At 42.6% G+C, this 19525-nt stretch overlaps 1 protein-coding gene across 4 annotated transcripts in view; it reads right to left on the bottom strand.

The window, feature by feature from the left end:
- Nucleotides 1-19525, bottom strand: part of LOC147018013 (protein FAM3C-like) — a 48764-nt gene that overhangs the window by 24410 nt on the left and 4829 nt on the right. For all 4 annotated transcript variants that reach the window (XM_085897209.1, XM_085897210.1, XM_085897208.1 and 1 more), the window contains exons 2-5: nt 15931-15988; nt 11096-11209; nt 1501-1521; nt 604-727 (exon numbers count right to left, since the gene is read on the bottom strand). In XM_085897209.1, coding sequence (XP_085753335.1) covers nt 604-727; nt 1501-1521; nt 11096-11209; nt 15931-15943 — 272 coding nt within the window. In that variant the 5' untranslated portion in view covers nt 15944-15988. The remainder of the gene's footprint in view (nt 1-603; nt 728-1500; nt 1522-11095; nt 11210-15930; nt 15989-19525) is intronic.

Genomic DNA, 19525 nt, shown 5'->3' with positions numbered 1-19525 from the left:
AGCGGGGAGAAGGTTGGTCCAAGTCTTTCATGAATGGGTTGGCCAGGTCTGATGCTCGACTCAGGTTCGGGTAGAAATTTGGAATTTGGCCATAGTGCCAGATATAGTTCGTCTATTCTTCGCAAAGGGCACCGTAGGATCTTTAACGCCCACCAACAAATGCTGGCAGATGGGGTGCAAATGGTAGAAACTGTAAATGTTGCAAAATGTTAAACTATCTGTCCATTATTTTTTGTATAGATTGTTTTTCCAAATTACAATGACACTTTGGTGACAATCTTTTAAAATCAAAACACCAAAGCAAAACATTACAGTGAAATGTACCAAAACAGCCAACTCGTTTCTGATTGATCAAATGGTCATGGTCCCTTGTGTTCTGAAAATGCAACCAGACAAGCAACATTGCACTGGCTCTGCCAAGGTGGAAACAATGAAAAACTGAGGCAAACATTTGAAAGCATTTCCACACCAATTTTCACATTGTTTTTACATGATTCTCTCATATAAATGAGGAGCTCTTTAACAAACTGACTCAGTGTCATATCGATTTCAACGACACACACGTTCATAACTTTACTCACTGAACTTTCCTCCAATGCTCACATTGTGTCCTCGAAGCAGATACTTGGACCAACGACACTGGCTGCACCGCTCACCACCCGGAAAACAAAGTGGTTTAGTGGACATGTTGAAATGAGGCCACATTTGAAATGCTTTGGCACACTGCCTGCAGAAACACCAATGTGCAAGCTTGTTTGAATTACCATTTACTTCCAATGAACCCCAATGATTATGCATGTCAACATTAGGTTATTTGTAAGCACAATGATAAAGCCATCCAAAATATCAAAGGTAAAAATTACAATGACACCAAACCTTGAAGGATGATTGAAAGCTGCCAAGCAGAGAGATTTTATGAAGCAATAATGGAAACGCAGGTTGGTTTAATTTTTTTTCCCCCAAACAAAAGTGTTCCATAATTTCAAGTTCCATATCACCCCTGTGCAATCAGCCATGCCTTATGGTGAGTCAGGTTACCTCGACTATCACAAAACACAGGGTTGTTAAGATTTATGTACCAAATAAAATAAATTTCAGTACCAAAAATACATCTGGAGTCACATATTTCAACCTAAAAGCACTTGTGCCTAAAGTCGAAACTACACGTGTACATTGTTTGGTGCAAATGCTAAAGTGCTTTGTATTTTCTTCTGTTGTGCAAAAAAAAATTGGGGGAGCATTTAAAAGGGATAAACACAGCTGCCACAAAAGACTGCCATTGGAGAATTAGAAGAGGCTGGAGAGAAGGTAGTGGGATATTAAACAGAACTGATACCCAATTCCCTTTCAAAAAAAAAAAAAGAAAAAAGAATCTCCCATCAAATTTAGTTTTTAATTGCAAATTATGTCTGTTCACAATTTGAATCGAGCTGCTTCTGCTGAAGTTGTGCAAATAAATCTACCATATGTCAAAACTTGTTGCAAAATTGTGATACTTACTTGATGTTATTGCTTCTTGATCTGGAAGAAAGAGAAAAAAATATTTTCTATTTAATGATCCTTGCAGAAGTAACAGGAAGAACACAACATTGTTTGACATCTTAAATAACAGGCACAAAAGCGTAGTTCAAAGTTTGCGGTCTATTTAAGGTGGAAATAATTTGCCTTGCCGAGATTACACATTATTTCCTTCTTGTATGTAAATCAGAGTACATATTCTTCAAAAATCAGGTGTGTATCTTTTTTTTTTTTTAAACCAGACTCTGTGACATAATGGCTAGAGTAAATGCCCTGGGTCTGGGAGGTTGGCGGTTTGAACCACGGCCGAGACATAACTGTATTTTCATGCAAATAACCTGCGAGTTATACGTTAAATTGCTTCTAAAAATTCCAACTCTAGGGTATACTTGTGTGTGGGTTATACAACATTTCACCATATGTCACAAGACAATAACTACAGTGGGGCAAGTTAAATGATGGAGATCCAAAAAGAGGCAGTTTTTTTCCCCCAAGTTAAATAGCAACAGCTTAACTTGCAGTTCTTTTGCATATTTTTTTCACACACACACACACACACACACACACACACACACACACACACACACACACACACACACACACACACACACACACACACACACACACACACACACACACACACACACACACACACACCTATTTAAGGTACCAGTAAATAGTCTTCCATCTTCTAGAAATCAAATACGTGACCAGGCTCTGTTGCCACGGTTTGGTTGTGTATTTGGTCTTCTGAAAAGTGACAAACCTTTAGGTTTAATTTGGCAATGAAACTTTTGCGTTTTCTCCTCCATGTACTGATAGCAGATGTTGTACGGCAGGGACTTGTAATGGTATGGACGATTTAGTGCAATGATATAAAATTCAACAGCCTGCAGTGTACTTATATATTTATAGTTGATGAGCAGTGTGGTTTCCGGTCGGTCGCATCCGTATGGGAAACCACGCTGTTTATCAACACATTGGTACAGTGAACTTTAATTATTACAGCAACCCTTTCTCAAGATATTAATTTTAATGTCAACTGGATATTTACCGCAGTTGTATTTGAAAAGAACCGTTCGTTGGCCTTTGACAACAAAGCCGTGTCAGTTGCTGGGAATATGGAGATTGAGCATCTCCCTGTCTTGTGGAGAGGAAAGCTGGCTTGTGGGTATACCCGTGAGCAGGTTGTACATGCCTGAAATTTTCTGAGAGCACATTTTTCACCAGGTTGGGTCTCTCTGACTCTGGAAAATCCTCCTTTTCTATTTGCTGATGACTCCAGCATGATTGGAAGAAAGCCAATTCATCTGTAATTAAGGGGATCCATTTTTGCACTTTTTTCATGTAATACTATGATGTTGGCTGATTTCCAAGCAGAAGGAAAATGATCTGTAGTGAATGACAGGGTGAAAAGGGCAGAGAGAGGAAGTGCAAGACCAGCAGAGAAGGTGTATAGGATACACGAGCTGATGCTGTTCAGTTCAGTTGTAGAGTTAGAGTCAGAATCGAGGGTTGCCAGAAACTTTTACACGTTTTAGGTGCAAAAGACGCATAATTCAGGAGCAGTTGGGTATGACTGGGAAGGATAGTGGGAAGGATGGTGAGGGTGAGAGTGAGAGTGAGGAGTGAGTGGTTTGGGATACATGATTTTGAAGCAGACACAGAATTGAGGCATTCAGCCTTCTCACAAGCAGAGTCGGATGTGGTGCCATTTGAAGTGAGGGGAAGGATGGAAGGGGCGCACACACCAGACGGACCTGACAAGGCACCAACAAGTTTTAGAGGAGGGAGATAAGTTTGAAAGCTCATTCTCAGGATTGGACAAATGTTGTTTTCTGGCTCTCTTGTGAGGAGACACACTTGTTGTGGGCTTTGTGGAATGATCTGCAGTTGCCTTTGGTCAGATTTGCTTTGCAGGAGGAGAATGCAAGTTGTTTCAAAGCAACTGCCTCACCACAAGATTCAGAGTACCAAGAATGGGACGATGGGTAAGATAATTGAAGATGAGGTGGGATTAATCTGTGCATAAAAGGTCTGTGGAAGAATTCCCAGGCTGAATTAATATTAGCAGCAGTGGATATTGGAGACCAGTCCTGAAATAAAAAAAACACACCACATCACTACGTGAAGTGCGAAGGTCACATTTTATAAACTGCGAGTATGCAAGGTCCACAAATGACGAATCCACGAATGTCAGGGAAAATCTGTAAACTCTGAAAGTTTACTTGCTATTCCGCAACTCCCAAGGTGTGTGATGCAAAGACAAAAGACACGACTCCTTTGGGAATTAAAATGAGTCTGGGCAGTTGAAAAGCAAGCAGGTTAACAAATAGACAGTCCTGTTCACTTTCTGGGTTCAGATGAGCTGACAAATGAATACCTTTTCGACAAGACTAATCCTTTGATGAGGAGCATTGGCAAAGGTTTAGAGGCCTCACGTGAGCCCTATTATTGTCTGGAGTTTATTATAATTGTTTGTCTGGAGGCAAATCTTGACAAGGGGGCTACAATAAGGGGTAGGGGTAACAATTCGTTACAAACAGGCAACAGGTACAGCTCTTTGGGGGATCTTCCCAAGCAAGAAAAACCATGTTGCCACCCTGGGAACTGGGCAGGGGCTGTTTTATGCATGAAAATGTGAGGGTACCCTAAATTGTCCAAAATGGGATTTTGCATGCAATGCAATACCATCTATAGTCTATACAATAAGAGAGATATGTGTGTGTGTGTGTCACCATTTTTCTCAGGGATGGCTGAACGGATCTTCGTCAAACTTTCAGAAGTTCATCATGTGTGCCTGGGAGTGTTTTAGGCAAAAAAAAAAGTTTTGAAAAATTAGAAAAAAAAAAGGTTGGAATTTTTTTTTTTTAATTGCTCTTTCGTGCCCAAGCCTTTGTCGCAATGTGAAAGGTAATATTAAACGATCCCTGACCCCATTGCTCAGTGGTTGTAGGGAAGTGTTTTAAGCCCCCACAAAAAAAAGACCGGTCAACATTGGGGACCTCTGCCAGTTGTATATATTACAACAAAGTTGTTTGATAAACTACAACATTTTATGCATTGAAATTACTTTCCAACATATTTAAATGTCTCGTCCAAAGCTTTGAAACAAAGGTCGTAAGATGCAGGTGTCCCTCCATTTACAAAAGGGATGCGTTCCTGCAGAATGGAATGTAAACCGCAAAGACGTAAATCAAAAATGCTTTTCCCATTATATTAAAGGGAAGAAATAGGGGATGCATTCCTGACAAAATTTTCAGCCTTCCTAATGTAATATTTTCTTTTACTACAATGTAAGAAAAACAGTTACAAATACCACCAACAAAAATCTGAAATTAAAACAAATTTGCATTAGTAAATCATACTTGATGCTCAATGAAAACGAAATGCTCAACCTTTTCAAGGTGCATGCACTCACCATGAATGGGCAATGACGGAGTTTCTATCCCTTATTACATTTTATTATACCCACATTCATGTTCAACGTTATAGCCGGCAAGAATGTTTTGCTGGGGGCAGCAGAAGAACTTGAGGAAGATCTCTTGCTAAACATCTTGAGGGATGAGCGATATTAGGGCTGATTTTAAATGAGCACTTCACGACAAGAAACACAAGATGGTGACCAAAGTTTGTTGTGTAAAACTTCTTGTTTGAGTGAGGTAGCTGGGTTCAGGACTTGGGCACAAAGGCACAACTGGTAAGCACATTCTGCTTTAGGAGGAATCAGCAGGAACTGTTTGGACACCGCACCACAGGCCATGCCGCTGTTATCGGAGTTAGGGTGGAGGAGGGGGTGATGGCAGAGGGAAGAGAGGGGACATCCTTTCAGTCCTTTTTTAGTCCCTCTTTGTCCATTTAAGACCCTTTCGACACTTTACACCCTTTAAACCCCTTAAGACCCAACAGACCCCAACTACTATTGGAATGTACCATTTGGACCCTTAGACCCCAAACTCCCTTTCTGCTTGTAGCAAGGTATTATGTACACATTTAGGACACGGGGGACCAAAAATGAGTCATATGAAAGAGGTCAAGGTCATATGAAATTAACAAATTGATCAAATTGATCAGTGTTCATTCATGTCATAAATATATATATATATATATATATATATATATATATATATATATATATATATATATATATATATATATATATATGCACATAAACTTAACCATAGAAATACATCCTGTGATGAACCAAACTAACATCTTAGGATTAAAAGTGCAGATTTCTTTAAAACGTTACGTACTTCCTAACGACTTTTGATGTTCTGTATACTGAACACAAACTGGCCTTTGGTATTAATTTTTATATCATAGGGCCATCTTGGTAAACTTATTCTGTGGTTATAAAATCAAGCTTATAGCTACCAATAATTTTGTAGCAGCTTGGTAAATGCAATTTGTTACGTACTTCCAAACATTTTTGACCCAATCATGGAAGTGAACCTAAAAACTGGTATGTAGTAATGATCCATGTTGAAACTTGCCATTTTAAATCATCACTTTATGCAGAAGTAAATTGCTATTTAAGATGTTCTATCAGATGCATTTCAAATTTCTGGAATAAGATTTTGTAAGCTTCACTATGACTGGGGGAAATTTTGCAAAATCTGAGATTTTACACATTTGAAGGTGCCAAGATATGCAGAAGGTCATAAGAAATGTACTGTTTCAAGGAATTGTTCTATTCTTATGTATAATGATATATATTAAAGAAAAATGCATTTTCAACCATTTTGGACAACATATACAATCATACATGTAACCCATTTCTAAAAAATGAGCTATAAAAATGGAAAAAAATATCCTGTGTTTGGATAAAAAAAAACATGCTTTGTAAGCAACCATATCCATAGGACCCATAGCAAAGTATACATTTTCTGAAAGCACAGACACTTGGGCATTATATAACATTAAGATTGTTTATCTTATTAAAACTGGGTTCAATTTCTAAGCTTTCTCCTCATTTAGGACCACAGTGTACACAATACCATGCTACAAGCATTTAGACTATTAGACCCCTTAAGACCATTAAGACCCCTTTAGACACTCTAGACCCACGAGACAGCTTAGGCCCCTTGCCCCTTAAAACGCCTGAAGACATTGTAAGACCCTTTAGGCATTTACATCCTTTGGATCCCTTTAGACCCTATCTACTTTTGGAACATACTCTTTAGACCTTTAGATCCCTTATGACCCTTTTAAACCTCCATAGACCCTTACACCTATATATCATTTTGACCTTTAGACCCTTTAAACCTTAACTAATGCCTGGTGTTGGCTTAATGGTTAGGGTGGTGGGCTTGGGAACCGAGAATCCTGAGTTCAAATCCCACTCAGCTGTTGAATTTATACCAGGTGGGGTTGACTTTGCCTTTCATCCTTTTGAGGTTGGCAAAATGAGTGCCAGCTTGCAGGTATCCTGTCGGAGTGGCGACCCGTCCAGGATTGTGCCCAATAGCCAAGGAGACTGCTTAAGCAGCACCAACGCTCTGCACAGAGTATGGTCCCAATGGATGGTGGGAAACTTTAACTACTATTGGGACATACCTTTAGACCCTTTATAGACCTATTAAGATCCTTTAGACCATTACATTCTTTCAACCCTAACTACTTTTGGAACGTACCTTTTAGACCCCTTAGACTCCACAGACCTTTTAAACCCCAATAGACAGGTCAGGTGAGGTATGGGAGCATGCACTAGAGAAGCATGCCGCTGCGTCCACTTTCCACTGGTACTGCAGGGGCCTCCGTCTAGCCATCCCACAGGCAGATGACTGGCCCATCCCCATCAAATTGACATGCCAATCAACCTGCTGCAACCACAAGGCACATGGTCGGCCCACTTGCCTCCTCCACTCATGAGGCTCCCTTGCTGAAAGAATCTGGGGAGCAGGATCAGCACAAGGAAAACGAGCCACATGTCCATACAGCCGCAGCTGATGCTTACAGACTACACAGGTAACAAATCTCATCTGAGTCTCTCTCAGAAACCGCTCATTGAACACAAAGTACGACAAGCGAGAACCAAGGATTCTCTGAAGAGACCTGGTACCGAAAGAGTTAAGTCTCCATCTCAGATCACTGGTCAGAGTCCAAATCTCACATCCGTAGAGCAAGACTAATGCAACAACGACCTGAAGACTCAGACTTTCGTCCTCCTGCACAAGTACCGACAGTGTCACAACCCATGATCCAGTGAATCCATGACTCACCAGGTCGGACCCAAACATCCACTGACCTCTGGCTCACAGCCAGGGGGAGACATGAATATCACTGCGAAAGTAAATGAATCTCTCCATGACCTCAACATCCTCACCACAAACAGGTACAAAGAAGACAGCAGCATAAAATATGTGATTGAAAGCCTAGGTCTTAGTTTTGATCCAGGAAACCCGTAATCCCAGTGGCTCCGACTCCTCATTCAGCACCTCGAGGGCCCCCAAAACGATATCCAGTCTCCGCAAAGATGACTGCATCATCTGTGAAATCAAGGTCAGAGAGCTTGATACTCCCAAATGATGCACCACAGCTTGATCGCTCCAACATCCTCCCCAGAATCCAATCCATACAAGTGCTGAAAAGTGTGGGTGCTAGTACACTTCCTTGACGAACTCCAACAACAACTGGAAACAAGTCAGAGATGGAACCACCACATTCACAGCACTCTCAGTACCAGAGTATAGTTTAGACATCAGATTGATCAGTTTTGGTGGCACCCTACGAAGAACGAGAATCCTCCAGAGGGCATCCCTATTCACTGAATCAAATGCTTTGCAGAGATCAGCATAGGCTGCAAGCAGCCCCTGCCGAAACTCTCGTCTGCGTTCGGTGAGGACCTGAAGAGCAAGGATACGGTCAATCGTTGACGTCTTTGGTGTCAAGCTTTACTGCTCTGGGCACTGATGCTCAAGCAGATGATGGCGAACCCGATGAAGAATTATCCGAGAAAAGACTTTGCCCAGCACTGAGAGCAGCATCACCCCTCGGTAGTTGTTGCAGTCCTGGCAGGCAATCACCCTTTCCTTTCCAGAGAGGGACAACAAGGCCCCTCTTCCAGCCAGTTGGGATGATGCTTGTGTTCCAGGCAGAGCACAGAACTGCAAGCAATTTCACTTGTTCAGCATTTTCACCATCTTTGAGAAGTTCAGCAAGGATGCCACATATCCCAGGAGCTTTACCCCATTTCAAATGGTTCACCGCAGCCTGTGTTACAACAAACAACGGTGGATCACAGTTGATTGGAGGGTCAGCAATAGGAATAGTGACACCCCTGACATCCAACTCAACAACTGGTGGGTCAGCCTGGTACAGCCGCTCAAAGTAGCCGGCCCATCGGGCCTTCACTTTGGACTTCTCTGTCAAGAGCCCACCAACCTCCACTATAACTGCAGTACATTCAGGGGCAGGCCTGAAGGCAAGCAATACATGAATTCCCCTGTAAGCAGGATGAGAATCATTTGACTACAGGTGATGCTCTAGCTCCTCACAGATTCCTCGCACATAGGCCTCCTTGTTCACCGTCAGCGCACGTGTAGTTTTACGCCTCAACTCCCTGAACAGCTCAGATCTGCAATTAAGCCTGGCCCTATGATTCTGGTCAATGGTGTATCCAGTGTTCCTTGAGACACAAAATTATTCTTTGTCCTTCGTTGAGTTCAAAGACATCTCCAGGAAACATCAAGGATGGTAGTCATGAAGGCACTCCACAACTCTTCAGGATTCTCCAAAGCACCCAGACCCTCCAAATCCCCACTCAGCATGTTCACAAACTCCTCAGCTACCCTCTTATCCTTGAGCTTGCCAACATCCAGTCTCAGCTGGGATGGTACCATTCTTCCCTAATTAAGCTGCAACTTCAGAGTTGCTACAACAAGCCTGTGGTCAGTATTGAGGAACTGAGGACTCTGGTAGACCCTGCAGTTCTGAATCATCCTCCAACGACCATCAGCGAGCACATGGTCGATCTTCTTTGCCGCACCACCAGCATTGGAATACTAAGTCCAGCGAGGAATCTGTGGGCGCTGAAACCACGAACAAGCCACCCTAAGTTCAAGACTTCTTGCAAAGTCAAGGAACTTAGTGTTATTCTGGTTATAAGATCCCTATCCCCTTTTGACTGTTTCGTCCTTTTTGACCCCTTTAGACCCGTAGCTGTTGTTTGTGCAAGTTCTGTTGTGATTTTCTGTGCCATTTGGGCGTGCTGTGATCACATTATTTTACTTCCGTTTTCTTCCCGCCAAATTGCTTGATCGTGACGAAGGAAGAAACTGATAGGCTCCCATTATCGATGTTTTCTCTTTAATACCCGACCCTAGGATAGAGGTAAGCTGAATCTCAATGTATTGTTGAATATCTTGAAGTAATTTGAGGCAAATTATTCCACTGTGTGTATCAAAAAAAAAGTGTCATCGTAGGTTTTGTGTAAAGCATTAGACAGGACATAAAGTAACAGCATGTACTGAATGGCTGTATTTTTCCTTTTCAGTTTTTACGTGAATTAAAGACACGTTTTTGAAACCAAGACGAGTCTCATGACCTCTGAGGATTACAAAGTGTGATAACTGCCACAAGACCTTTACACCTTTATGACCTGATAAAAACGTTTGACCCTTTCGACCCTAACTACTATTAGAATGTACCCCTTAGATCCCATATACCTTTAGACCCATGACTCTTTAAACCCTATATATATATATATATATATATATATATATATATATATATATATATATATATATATATATATATATATATATATATATATATATATATATATATATATATATATATATATATATATATATATATAGACCCTTACGCCCTTTTCGTCATTTTAAGACTTTTTTTTTTAAAGTCCTTTCATGACCCTTTCAACACTTCAAATCCCTTTAGACATCTTTGACCCGTTAGTTTCAACCCTTTACACCCCTTTAAGGTCGAAAAGGGTTTCAAGGTCCTTTCACTCGACAAAAACGAATGAAAGTTTTTCGTCGATTCAGGACCCACTCATTCTGCATCGTTTTCAATGCATGAATACAATTGTTTCATCAGGTCTTTCAGCCCTCACAGGCCCATAATTTTCCATAGAATCAAACTGAAAATCAACTTTATCACCAAATGCACCCCGACTCCGCCCGCCCTCCATTTAGTTTGTTTTTAAGGCCTCATCAGGCTGACAGGATGGCCCAAACTAGAGGTACACACACTTGCCTCCAAGCTGTCTCGCCTGGGTTTGAATCCTGACGCAGCCATAAACTGTCATCCCGGTGTTTCATTATTTCATAATGCGAGAGGGAAAGGGAGAGGGAGAGGGACGAGCATTTGTCCCACTTGGGACTCTTCATTTAGTTTGAGGAAGGTCAAAGGTTTCATTAAAAACTGTTGCCAGCTTGTAACAAAAGGTTACCCCCCATGCCATATTTCTGTGAGGTGGCTCCAGACTAGTAACACATTAAAGAAGACAATTGCACCAGATACTTGAGGGCAAGAGAGGGCTAGGTTGGTCCCCAACTCGCCAGCAGCACGACAAGAAAAAGAAAAAGGCAACATAAAATAACAAATGGACCTTGGAAGCCGACAAGGTTGCGGAAGTTTTCATCCAGTTGCAGGTTCAACAGCTGGCTTGTAATGTACCATGTGAGCACTGCAGTGGCTGCAAGCACACCAAATCGCACAGCACCTGAACACAAAGTTGGTACAAGGATGAGAAACATTTGGGATGTGAGAGGAAGATAAATATGGAAATAAACAGACAATCACATCAATTCCCCCTCTGCTTTGGCTTTCTAAGTTCATTTGTCAAGTCATTGGACAGAGTGACAGTAGAAGGATGCATTAATAGGCTTCATGCGGGTTTAACAATTCTAAATGTGGAAGAAACACAGAAAAGAAACAGGTGGGGAGGAAGTACCTCAACAAACTACCACCAAAAAGGCAGTTTGCAATGGCCACATGGATTTTCAAGTTCACATTCACAGCGGTCCAGTACATCACTATTTCTCGATTGAGAAATGCCTTTTTGTACAAAAGAAAAGATTAAAAAAAACAAAAAAAAAAACATGGTGACAAAGCTAAGCACAAACTTTGGCATGAAGACCAAAGTGCCTGGTCATGTAACGGTATTATTACGGATCTTGCGGAGGAAGTAAAATGAGGCATAGTTTAGAATAGTTATTTCATAATGTTAGGATAAGTTTGTTATAAGTGCTGTAAATAAAAAGAGATAATGTCAAGTACATGTTCAGAAGCTTTTCCTCCCCTGCCAGAGAGTGTGTCCAAGTCCCATCTTACCCCCTTCCATATATTCTGCAACGTTCCCAGACGTTGATCTGCGCTCAGGTAAGTTTTCCGCAAACACTTGCATAACCCACCCATATCGAACATACAAGAACTGTGCAAAAGGTCGGGAAGAGCAAAGACAGGCACATTTATGGACACCCAGCACCCAGAAGGAGAGCGAACCATGCATCAGGTAAATCCCCAGCTTGCCCCGCCAATCAGAGTGGTCCAGCGATCCGCACCTGATGGCCACGTCAGCCAATGGGCACTCACTGTGGCAGTCCAATGCTCCCCCAAGGAATCTAATAAAAACCGAGACAATGTGCTGGTTTATGCCTGGTGTTGGCTTTATGGTAAGGGTGGTGTGCTTGGGTTCCTACGATCCTGAGTTCAAACCCCACTCGGATGTTGAATTAATACTAGGTGTGGTTGACTCTGCCTGTCATCCTTCCGAAGTCGGCAAAATGAGTGCCAGCATGCTGGTATACTGTGTCGGAGTGGTGACCCGTCCAGGATTGTGTCCAACAGCCAAGGAGACTGCTTAGGCAGCACTAATGCTCTGCACAGAGTATGGTCCCAATGGATGGATTGTCCTGGTTTAAGGCTAGAAGCCAAGTCTTGTCACCTGTGGGTTCCTGCCTGTGCTTCTGGGTGCTGCTCTTCTTCTTAGTTGTTCCTGCCTGTTTGACTGCACTGGTCTTCATGAGGGTGTTGCTTGCAAGAAGTCTCCTTAATGGTTCCTGCCCGGACGTGCATGGTTCGGTGGTGCGTGGCGAGCAGAGGAGAAACACCGCATGGTCACATGTATTTTCACAAGTACACATTCACACCAGTCTTAGGCAAAAGTGTTTCATCTTTATGGCCTCATCAGGCTGACAGGATGGCCTAGAGGTACACACACTTGCCTCTAAGCTGTCCAGCATGGGGTTGAATCCTGACTCAACTATAAACTGTCATCCCAGTGTTTCACAGGCAGAGCAATTCATCAATGTGTGCGTCATCCCTCAGATGGACGTTAAGTGAATTTTAATAAGATAGGCCCAAAATGGTAACATTTGAACATTGATGTCTTCAGATATTTTTCAATTTTTTTTCCTAGGTTGTGCATGGTGTAAAACTCAGAAAGCCAAATTTTTGATGTGATTGACCCATTCTCCACCGTTTGGGCCACACCCAAAGTTTGGAGATTTTGACAACCTTGAAATTTTTTTCCATTTTCAAAGTGAATTATTTAGAATAACCATGTTGCCCAAGGAAATTCCTTTACAAACTTATTTTATGGTTTGGGTCCTAAAATATTTTGAACAAAAATCTTTGGGATCTGGATGGTTATGGATAGTGGTGCCACCTATAATCCCTTTCGGCAAGTATTCACTTCAGACTTTCTCTGGCCATATTTTTAATAACCATCAAGGTCCCATAGATTTTATTAGTGCATAAGATAGTACAAGTACTGTACTATCTTAGGAAAGTAAAAAATTCAGGGGACCTTGGTGGTTATGGCAGTAAAGGGGGTCTCAAGACCACTTCGGGTTATACGAAGCCCTTTTTTGAGCCACGCCCACTCCCATAACCATCCTCATATTTGTTTGAAACTAATATTATCAAATGAAAGTTCCATATCTACACTAAAAAAACGAATAGTAAAATCCATGGGACCTTTTAAAAGCAAAGAATAAAACAGGTCCAAAGTTGCCTTGTTTGACAGATGATGTACATATAATGTACAGGTATATGTACACGACATGTACATGGTCTGCCTCTATCACCAATTTCCATCACTTGCTACAGAAGTCCACTATATTACATTGCTGATTCAAAAGTAAAGTACTTTCACTAAATGTCTCATCTGTTTTTGGGCCATCCATCCTAAAAATCTGTTTGTTTCCTTTAACCCCATGCTGTTTTGAATGTGGCCGAGATAGGTAGAAAAATGTTTTCTCGATGTGAATCTTTTATTTTCCTGAAAAGTTTGAAGAAAATCCATGAAATATTTAGATCCAATTTATGTAACTCTTGGGTAGGATGGTTTATAAGAAACACACAGTATTTTTAGGATGGTCCATGGGAATCTGTCCACATTTTTCTATGCTAAACGTTTGATGTACGCCTTGGCATCTTCATAATCTTTCTTTTGAAAGATCAGCTTGCATTGATTGTTGATAACCGTTGGCAGATGCATCTTGCACAGAACTGTTGAAATTGGGTGTTCTTCGATCGCTGGTGTACTGGGCCAAATGAATAATTCCTTTCCACACAAATGAAGGAATGAAACCTTGACAGCCTCTCCATTCTCCAGAATTCAGTGATGCTATACTGGTCAGCGAGTGAGCTCTTCATGGCAGAAATGGGCCACAAATACCATGATTTCCATTGTAGAAAATGCACAATCTATGTGCCATGGTTGAGTGATGTCCCCTGAAACAAAAAGATGCATTTACTGTCGAGCAAAAGTATGTGTTTGGAGAAGTAGGCCTAAACTTTTATTGGTGCATGAATAAAAGGATTTTTTTCCATAAGATTTTATTTTGACTATGTTTTTTCAGAATGGACTGAACATGAACAGCAGGAAGCAATGTTCAAATCACCCCATTTTTCTACTGGCTTTCATTAAACAAACCAAAATATAAATAAATCCACGAAACAACAACTAGACTCAGCCATGCTATTCCTGAGTCCATGGCATGAGTATGACCTACATTCATAATGCCTAATGATAGAACTATGCTGATTTCACATAGGAACAGACAGTAAACAAATGGTATCTTGGATTGAATTGATACTGGATTTCAAAACTGCTAATCCCAGATAACCTTTGACCTATTTTTAAGCAGACAAATGTGGGAAATTGTAACTAAAGGTATGATATATTAGGATTGGGGGGATATAAATTCAGCTTTCTTTTTAATTTTGCATGTTCTTTCATCTTGCCAAGACAAAGAAAAGGAAATTACAAATGGCATGATGGGAAAAAAGTCATGTAAGGCGGCAAATACAAATGAAAGAAATCACCTTGCATCTTTTAATTACGTGGTTTCAAGATAAAGAATGTATACAAAAGAAAAAATTTGCTCAAAACAATTTATTTCATAATACATACATATTTTACAGTTTCAAATAGAATCAGCAATGGAATATGGTGGACTTCTGTAGCAAGTGCTGGAAATTGGTGATAGAGGCAGACCATGTACATGTCGTGTACATATACCTGTACATTATCTATCAAACAAGGCAACTTTGGACCTGTTTTATTCTTTGTTTTTAAAAGGTCCCATGTATTTTACTATTGGTTTTGTTCGTGTAGATATGGAACTTTCATTTGATAATATTAGTTTCAAAATATTAGGATGGTTATGGGAGTGGGTAAGGCTCAAAAAAGGGCTTCGTATAGCCCGAAGTGGTCTTGAGACCCCTTGTACTGCCATAACCACCAAGGTCCCATGAATGTTTTACTTTCCTAGGATAGTACAATACTTGTACTATCTTATGCACCAATAAAATCCATGGGACCTTGATGGTTATTAAAAATATGGCCAGAGAAAGTCTGACGTGAATGTTTGCCAAAAGGGATTATAGGTGGCCCCACTCTCCATAACCATCCAGATCCCATAGATTTTTGTACAAAATATTTTAGTACCCAAACCATATAATAAGTTTGTAAAGGAATTTCCTTGGGCAACTGATGGTTATTCTAAATAATTCACTTTGAAAATGGATTTAAAATTCAAGGGTGTCAAAATCTCCAAACTTTGGGTGTGGCCCAAACGGCTGGGAATGGGTCAATCACATCAAAAATTTGGCTTTCTGAGTTTTAGACCATACACAACCTAGGATAAAAATTTGAAAAATATCTGAAGACATCAATGTTCATGGGTGGGCCTATCTTATAAAAATTCACTCTTAAACGGAAATTCTGACTGCCAGCATTAGTTGGTGGACGTTAAAGATCGCACGGTGTCCTTTGTGAAGAGTAGACGAGGTGTCGTTAGCACAACGAACAAATTCCAAACTCCTGTCCTCACCAGTAGATGCTGTTGCATCAGTGGCAGAGCCGTGCCCTCAGCAAACGATGCTACTCACAGCCTTGTGCTGCATACGAAAGTAGAAGGCTCCAAGCCTTACCTGTGAACCGCATGTCTTGTGCCACTCAACCACGCTCCGAAAAGCAGGAATGCAGAACCTGTGACAGAAACATTTGCAAATGCAAATGTTTGCATGTCAAATTTCCTTCATAAAAGTTTCCGATAATGCAAAAAAAAAAAAACTACATGTGAGATACATACAGTAACCATCAACTGGAATGGTGACCATGAACGCTCGTCTCAAACCAGCAATGCGGGACTTTCACAATGACGTATGATGCTAAAGGAGGTCTTGCGTGTGTGTGTGTGTGTGTGTGTGTGTGTGTGTGTGTGTGTGTGTGTGTGTGTGTGTGTGTGTGTGTGTGTGTGTGTGTGTGTGTGTGTGTGTGTGTGTGTGTGTGAGAGAGAGAGAGAGAGAGAGAGAGAGAGAGAGAGATCGAGAGAGAGATCGAGAGAGAGATCGAGAGAGAGATCGAGAGAGAGATCGAGAGAGAGATCGAGAGAGAGATCGAGAGAGAGATCGAGAGAGAGATCGAGAGAGAGATCGAGAGAGAGATCGAGAGAGAGATCGAGAGAGAGATCGAGAGAGAGAGAGAGATCGAGAGAGAGAGAGAGATCGAGAGAGAGAGAGAGATCGAGAGAGAGAGATCGAGAGAGAGAGATCGAGAGAGAGAGATCGAGAGAGAGAGATCGAGAGAGAGAGATCGAGAGAGAGATCGAGAGAGAGATCGAGAGAGAGAGATCGAGAGAGAGAGATCGAGAGAGAGAGATCGAGAGAGAGATCGAGAGAGAGAGAGAGAGATCGAGAGAGAGAGAGAGAGATAGAGAGATCGAGAGAGAGAGAGAGATAGAGAGAGATCGAGAGATAGAGAGCGAGAGGGAGAGAGAGAGATCGAGAGAGAGAGAGAGAGAGAGAGAGAGAGAGAGAGAGAGAGAGAGAGATCGAGAGAGAGATCGAGAGAGAGATCGGGAGAGAGAGAGAGAGAGATCGGGAGAGAGAGAGAGAGAGATCGAGAGAGAGAGAGAGAGAGATAGAGAGAGAGAGAGAGAGAGGACGAGAGAGGGGGAGAGAGAGATCGAGAGAGAGAGAGAGAGAGCGAGAGAGAGAGAGATCGAGAGATCGAGAGAGAGAGAGAGAGAGAGAGAGAGAGAGAGATCGAGAGATCGAGAGATCGAGAGAGAGAGCGAGAGAGAGATCGAGAGATCGAGAGAGAGATGGAGGGAGAGAGAGAGAGAGAGATCGAGAGAGAGAGAGAGATCGAGAGAGATCGAGAGAGAGATCGAGAGAGAGAGAGATCGAGAGAGAGAGAGAGAGAGATCGAGAGAGAGAGATCGAGAGATCGAGAGATCGAGAGATCGAGAGATCGAGAGATCGAGAGAGAGAGAGATCGAGAGAGAGAGAGATCGAGAGAGAGAGCGATCGAGAGAGAGCGATCGAGAGAGAGCGATCGAGAGAGAGCGATCGAGAGAGAGCGATCGAGAGAGAGCGATCGAGAGAGAGAGATCGAGAGAGAGAGATCGAGATCGAGAGAGAGAGATCGAGATCGAGATCGAGAGAGATCGAGATCGAGAGATCGAGAGAGAGAGAGAGAGGGATCGAGAGAGAGAGAGAGAGAGGGATCGAGAGAGAGAGAGGGATCGAGAGAGAGAGAGAGAGGGATCGAGAGAGAGAGAGAGAGGGATCGAGAGAGAGAGAGAGAGGGATCGAGAGAGAGAGAGAGAGGGATCGAGAGAGAGAGAGAGAGGGATCGAGAGAGAGAGAGAGAGGGATCGAGAGAGAGAGAGGGATCGAGAGAGAGAGAGGGATCGAGAGAGAGAGAGAGAGAGAGAGAGGGATCGAGAGAGAGAGAGGGATCGAGAGAGAGAGAGAGGGATCGAGAGAGAGAGAGGGATCGAGAGAGAGAGAGGGATCGAGAGAGAGAGAGGGATCGAGAGAGAGAGAGGGATCGAGAGAGAGAGAGGGATCGAGAGAGAGGGAGAGAGATCGAGAGAGAGGGAGAGAGATCGAGAGAGATATCGAGAGAGATCGAGAGAGATCGAGAGATATCGAGAGAGAGATATCGAGAGAGAGATCGAGAGAGAGAGATCGAGAGAGATCGAGAGAGAGAGATCGAGAGAGATCGAGAGAGATCGAGAGAGATCGAGAGAGAGAGATCGAGAGAGATCGAGAGAGAGAGATCGAGAGAGAGAGAGATCGAGAGAGAGAGATCGAGGGAGAGAGAGATCGAGAGAGAGAGAGAGAGAGAGGGAGAGATAGAGAGAGCGAGAGAGGGAGAGAGAGAGAGAGAGAGAGATCGAGAGAGAGAGAGAGAGAGATCGAGAGAGAGAGATCGAGAGAGATCGAGAGAGATCGAGAGAGAGAGATCGAGAGAGATCGAGAGAGAGAGATCGAGAGAGAGAGATCGAGAGAGAGAGATCGAGAGAGAGATCGAGAGAGAGAGATCGAGAGAGAGAGATCGAGAGAGAGATCGAGAGAGAGAGATCGAGAGAGAGAGATCGAGAGAGATCGAGAGAGATCGAGAGAGATCGAGAGAGATCGAGAGAGAGAGAGAGAGATCGAGAGAGATCGAGAGAGAGAGAGAGAGAGAGATCGAGAGAGAGAGATCGAGAGAGAGAGAGATCGAGAGAGAGAGAGAGATATCGAGAGAGAGAGAGAGAGATATCGAGAGAGAGAGAGAGAGAGAGATCGAGAGAGAGAGAGATCGAGAGAGAGAGATCGAGAGAGAGATCGAGAGAGATCGAGAGAGAGATCGAGAGAGAGATCGAGAGAGAGATCGAGAGAGATCGAGAGAGATCGAGAGAGAGATCGAGAGAGAGATCGAGAGAGAGATCGAGAGAGAGATCGAGAGAGAGATCGAGAGAGAGATCGAGAGAGAGATCGAGAGAGATCGAGAGAGATCGAGAGAGATCGAGAGAGATCGAGAGAGATCGAGAGAGAGAGAGAGAGATCGAGAGATCGAGAGAGAGAGATCGAGAGAGAGAGATCGAGAGAGAGATCGAGAGAGAGAGATCGAGAGAGAGAGATCGAGAGAGAGATCGAGAGAGAGATCGAGAGAGATCGAGAGAGAGATCGAGAGAGAGATCGAGAGAGAGATCGAGAGAGAGATCGAGAGAGAGATCGAGAGAGAGATCGAGAGAGATCGAGAGAGATCGAGAGAGAGAGATCGAGAGAGATCGAGAGAGATCGAGAGAGAGAGATCGAGAGAGAGATCGAGAGAGATCGAGAGAGAGATCGAGAGAGAGATCGAGAGAGAGATCGAGAGAGAGATCGAGAGATCGAGAGATCGAGAGATCGAGAGATCGAGAGATCGAGAGATCGAGAGATATATCGAGAGAGAGATATATCGAGAGAGAGAGAGAGAGATATCGAGAGAGAGAGAGATCGAGAGAGATCGAGAGAGATCGAGAGAGATAGATCGAGAGAGATAGATCGAGAGAGATAGATCGAGAGAGATAGATCGAGAGAGAGAGATCGAGAGAGATCGAGAGAGATCGAGAGAGATCGAGAGAGATCGAGAGAGATAGATCGAGAGAGATAGATCGAGAGAGATAGATCGAGAGAGATAGATCGAGAGAGATAGATCGAGAGAGAGAGATCGAGAGAGATAGATCGAGAGAGAGATATATCGAGAGAG

This window comes from Eptatretus burgeri, chromosome 10, assembly GCF_056783735.1.
Source record: "Eptatretus burgeri isolate ZD-2024b chromosome 10, Ebu_testis_v1, whole genome shotgun sequence".
Taxonomy (NCBI): Eukaryota; Metazoa; Chordata; class Myxini; order Myxiniformes; family Myxinidae; genus Eptatretus; species Eptatretus burgeri.
The sequence above is the reverse complement of the archived record's forward strand: the minus strand, read 5'-3'. Positions and strand labels throughout refer to the sequence as shown.